The sequence below is a fragment of the Porites lutea genome, chromosome 8 (genome assembly GCF_958299795.1).
Source record: "Porites lutea chromosome 8, jaPorLute2.1, whole genome shotgun sequence".
NCBI lineage: Eukaryota > Metazoa > Cnidaria > Anthozoa > Scleractinia > Poritidae > Porites > Porites lutea.
In genome coordinates this window covers 5469334-5475137 of record NC_133208.1, presented here as the reverse complement: position 1 = coordinate 5475137, position 5804 = coordinate 5469334, and the positions used below count along the sequence as shown (strand labels likewise).

The 5804-nt window shown below is 27.3% G+C and overlaps 1 protein-coding gene across 1 annotated transcript; it reads left to right on the top strand.

The window, feature by feature from the left end:
* The first annotated feature begins 285 nt into the window (after positions 1-285).
* On the top strand, positions 286-894 carry LOC140945125 (uncharacterized). The gene has a single exon (XM_073394186.1). The coding sequence runs from the start codon at positions 286-288 to the stop codon at positions 892-894; it is 609 nt and encodes a 202-aa protein (XP_073250287.1).
* Positions 895-5804: the final 4910 nt, after the last annotated feature.

Here is a 5804-nt window from a genome sequence, read left to right as displayed (position 1 = left end):
GGTATGAAGATTACTGCTGTTCACAGAGGAATATCATTTTACCAGTCTCCTTGGATGGAACCATATATAAGAAAAAATACAGAACTTCGAAAATGTGCTGCAAACAATTTTGAGAAAGACTTTTTTAAACTAATGAACAATTCAGTTTTTGGTAAAACAATAGAAAATATTAGAAAGCGACAAAATATAGAACTTGTTGATGATCGTAAAAAAGCACTAAAACTATCAAGTCGTCCAAACTTTGATAGATGTACAATATTTGATCGAAATCTTATTGCTATTCATATGAAAAAGACAGAAGTGTATTTTAATAAACCAGTATATGTTGGTCAAGCAATTTTAGACTTATCAAAAACTCTAATGTATGATTTTCATTATAATTATATCAAAGATAAATATGGAAAAAAAGCTGAATTGTTGTTTACAGATACTGACAGTCTAATGTATCAGATTAAAACAAAAGATTTTTATAAAGATATATGTTATGATATAAAAAATAAATTTGATACTAGTGATTATCCAACAAATCATTCTTCTGGTATACTAACAGGAGTTAACAAAAAAGTGATTGGTATGTTTAAGGATGAAGCATCAGGAAAACAGATAACTCATTTTGTTGGATTAAGGCCTAAACTATACAGTTATAAACTTGAGGATGAAAAAGAGTTAAAAAAGTGTAAAGGAATAAAAAAAAATGTGGTAAAAAAGTCAATAATATTTGATGATTATGTTAGATGTTTATTTTCTGGTGAAAAAGAAATGAGAACTATGAAAATAATAAGAAGTGAGAAACATGATATATATTCTAAAGAGGTTAACAAAGTAGCTCTAAGCAATAGAGATGATAAGAGAAAAGTATTAAACGATCAAATACATACTCTAGCTATCAGATAATATATTTTAAGATAAAATAATTAAATATAATAAATGTTATATACAGAAGAAGAAATAAAAAAATATCTCAATATTTTACATAATTATAAAGAAGAAAATGAGGGGATTAATAAGTCAAAAGTATCTTCATGTTTAGGCTGTAAAAATACAGAATCTTTTTTTATTGATTTTGGTCAAAAAATATGTTACAATTGTGGAATGTTAAACGGTCATGTATTAGGATTTTACGATATGAAAGATTATGATAGGGTACATTATAGAAAAAAGAGTATTTATCATAGGAAGTATTACTACGATAAAAAGGTTAATCAGATTTCTAAACTAATAGATCTTCCTGATGAACAAAAATGTGAACTTTACAACAGGTTATTAAAAATAGATAATTACATTATGACCCATATTAACAAACAATATTTTAGAAAGAGAATGATAAATATTACTTATGTAATAAAAAAAATTTTGGATGAAATGGGGTGTGAAAAGTATAAAAGTATAAAGCTTAAAATAAGTCCTAAAACTTTAGAAATTTATGATAGATGGTGGGGAACTTATAAAGAAATGATAAAATAATTTTTTATACTAAAGTAGTATAAAAAAAATTTAATCTTCTAAATATGTATAATCGTAATGATACACATTATACAAATTAATAAATGCTTTTTTCATATAAGAAAAATCTTCGTTTAATTCAAATTCTATTTGTTCATCTATTTCTACTTTATCTTTCATATGATCCATACAATGATATATAAAATCCAAATCAAGAGTTTCATCTTTAATCTCAGCTTCTAATTTAGAAAAGAATTTTTTAAAAGTTTCTTTTTCAAGAGTTTTATTTTTACACACAGTTATTACTTTAGAATACAAATTTTCAAGAGTTTCATCTTTAATATCAACTTTTAATTTAGATAACAAATTTGTAACATTTTCATATTCATTTTCATCTTTTAATATAAGATTTTCATTTTTAAATTTAGAAATCAAATTTTTATAAAATTCATCTTCTAGAGGATTTTTAAGAGTTTTTAATTTTTCTAATAAATAATCTTTGATAATGAAAGAATCATAGTATTTTTTAAATAATATTATTTCAGGATAACTTAACAGTTCTTCGTCATGAATATATTCATAAAATTCTTTTATTAGTTTTTTACCAAGTTTTTCAAGATCTTTTTTAAAAATAATGCAAGAAGAAGCCATTTTTTATCTATTATTATATTATTTTTTTATGAAAAATCCAGTATAAAATACCGGTTAGATACCCAATAACTTCACTTTTTACTAAACAATCAAATACATAAACACATCCTCTTCCAGCTTTGTAATGTTTGTAAAAAGATTTAAACGCTCTATGAAATATCAGGTGATTTTTAATTATCGAACTATTAGAGTTAATAGGTTGTAAATCTAAACGATATATTATTGTTTCAAGTGAAATATAATCTTTTACATAATGTTCGTATAAAAATCTATACACCAATGCTGTTTTTATAATATCTTCTGTTTCATTTATATTTTTAATTGTGGGGTAGTAAAAGTTGGTATAATTAACAATAGTTTTTAACATTTTTATATAATAAATCTACTTATTAAACTTATTATTATATTTTACTATAAATTTATCCGGTTCAGGAGTTTGATCAATTATCATTTCATCTATTAGTTTCATTTTATCTACAAATTCTTGTTTATTCCACTCATCTCCTCTAAGCGCAGCTCGAAGTTCAATAAGAACTTTTTCATAAGTAGTGTATGCAATTTTTGTCATCTCAATTTTTCTCTTATAATTTTGTTTTTTTCCAATTCCAGTCATAATAACACCAGCTCCATTTACAACTCCGAGAATAATTGGATTAAGTGTAACCCCTCCAGTAATAGTTCCTATTGCTACCAAACATATACTAGATATTGTAAAAAAATTATCAAGAAATTTATAACTTTTATAAGTATTTTTAAAACACCAATATTTTTTATGATAGTAACTGTAAAAATCTTTTAATGTTTTAATATCAGATTTTGATAGAGATGGGTCTATGTGATTAAAATCAAAAATATCTTTCATTTTTATTATTTTATGTATATAATCTTAGTTTAGTCTATAATACATAATTTCCGTTTATCTTTTCTTGTAGTAATATATGATGATGTACTGAAGAGTCAATGTCGTAAAAGTTTGGAGAGTACATAAATTTTTCTATCACTGAATCTTTACACGAAAATTCAAATTCAAGGTTAGCTGAAGTTCTTACAATATTAGCGTCTAAGTCTGCGGAATAGTTACTTATATTAACTTTTGTAATATTATCATTAATACTTTCTGTTAACCATAAAACTATTTTTTTTCCACTAAAACTACCTGGTATTGCTAAATTTTTATTTACATTACCAATACTTATGTTTAGTGCACGAGTCACATATAAATAGTATAAAAATAAAAGTTGTTGTCTTGAATTTGCATTAGACACATCATATTTCTTTATACTAAAATTATTTCTTTTAAAATGAGAAAAAACAATACATAAAGTGTAACTTGTATTTTTAATTGGTGGTTTAAAAGATATCTTATAATCATTTATTCTTAATCCAGTTTCTTTTATGTTATCCATTGTTTTACTTGGAAATGTAATATTTTGTGCAGAATTTCCTGTAATAGAGGACAAAGCATTAAACACAACACCAATTGAACTTTTATTTAGAACATAATTGTTTGAATCGCTAAAGTCAAAAAAATGATCAAAATATTTTCTGTAAACATAATTTTTTATAAAAGGTAAATTTTTATTTACAATTCCAACTGTTGCTGTATTAAACTCATTTACCATTCCAACTGTTGCTGCACTATTATTATTATTTTTATCAAGATCAATGTTTAATATTTTTTTATTATTTGTATTTATGTCAACATTGTATGTAACTTCTGTTGGTTTGATATCAAATGCTGTGTGATAGTCATAAACTTTATCTGGATCGATATTACTTACTTTATCCACAATACCATAGGTAATAAAATAAACTCCTGAAAACTGTCTTGGATACACAGACAAGTCACTTCCTTCTTGTGGTATATTAACAAGAAAATGAAGAAAGAACCTATTACCAGTTGACAACTTTTTAAAATTAACTATTATTCTATGGTAATACATATATTGTGTTTGATTTGCTGCATCTGTATATCTATGACTAAGTTTTTTTACACTTACATTTTCAATTGATAATCCTGTTGAAGTTCCTCTGTCTACACTTATTTGAGATTTATGCCAAAGTTGATAGTCAGTGTTTAGTATTTCCAAACATAGTGTGTAATCAACATTAGCGGTTAATCTGTAAAAGTTAACTGACATTTTGTACTTATATCCACCTTGAGAATTTTTGTTTATTTTTACATAAATTACTTTGTGGTTATAGCTATGAAAATTACCTTTTGAAGGAGGTAAGTCTGCTATTTTTGATATAACAAAACTAGTTCCAGTATCTATTTCATCAGTCCATTGTGCTGCATTCACTACTAGGGCTATGTGTGTGAAAACCATGTGAAAACGGTGTGAAAAGTGTGTGAAAAAAAGGAACCATGTGAAATCAACGTTGGCAAAAATACAAGTTCACCACATCAGCATTTCACACGCATGTGAACTTTTTGACATGCGTGTGAAATTTTGTAATACATGTGAAAAATTTTTGTCATATGTGTGAACTTTTTTTCCATGCAGTTTATTACATGTGAAATCTTTTCACACATGTGAAACAATTTTGTTATGCATGTGAATTTCAAATTTCACATGCATAATAGATGCTATGTATATGAAATTTATCACATGCATGTGAACACTTTTAGGCATGTCAGAGTGAGCATGTGAATTTTTTTCAGGGCTTGTTAAATGCAACCACTATGAACCATATTTTTATGAAAATGCCATGAATTTCTAGTGAATACCCCATGAAAGTCATTTCATGACCCATGAAAACTGAAAAATTAAATTTCATGCCTTTATTTCTGGCCATGAATTTTCTATGAAAGGAGCTCCTTGGTCTCATGGGCCATTGATAATCCAAGAAAAACACCACATCTAGCATTCTATGGCTCATGGCTGATAAATATCAAACTAACTTGACTATGAGGGTCATGAATTTTTGAAGAATAAGATTTGATAAGTTGTTAACCTAGAAAATTGACCATACTATAATGCATCAGACCTTTAAGGCAAGTGATCTCAACAAACGTGCTGTTACAAATCATCATCATCATCACCATTAAAGGCGAACCCCAATATACCAAAGTGCCAAGCCCCAGAAGGGCCCTCACGTAAAGCAGCGGACTGGAATTAATGTTCAAAGCTCTTTTCATGATCTAGCTTGCAACCAGATCTCTCAGTCAATAACTGTATTGATTATTAGTAAATACACAAGCCGGCGACCAGAGTTCTGCCGGCTACTCAACTGTATATCGCCGGCTACACTGGTCATAACAATTAGCTCGTGACAAACAATCTTGATTGTCACAGCCGCCTGCTTTTCCAGAGTTGGCGCCTACGTCAAAACATTTTGAGACCCCTGAATACACTGTACATTCTTCATTAGATTTGGCTTGATGAAAATCTATCGAGTATCCAATCCAAATGTGCACCTTTACAAATATCATTATGGTCTTCATTATTTGCTAGAATATGCTACATAAATTTATGTATTTTATCAACTGTCTCATCTAAATATGTGTGTTGTGTATCTTACCACTTGGTTTCCACCCAGAAAGATGTGTACCAAGATTTTTGTTAAGTGGGGAGGGCTAAATCCTGAGAATTAAACCATTCTTTCAACAGATCTTCATTGAGGACAAAACGGACTTAATTTTATTACTCCATTGAAAAAAAACTAACTTTGCCAATATATACGACATATGTAACTACACTTTATGA

What these genes read in the sequence shown, in the direction of transcription:
- LOC140945125 (XM_073394186.1), top strand. Translation starts at nt 286, where the DNA reads ATGAAAAAGACAGAAGTGTATTTTAATAAACCAGTATATGTTGGTCAA.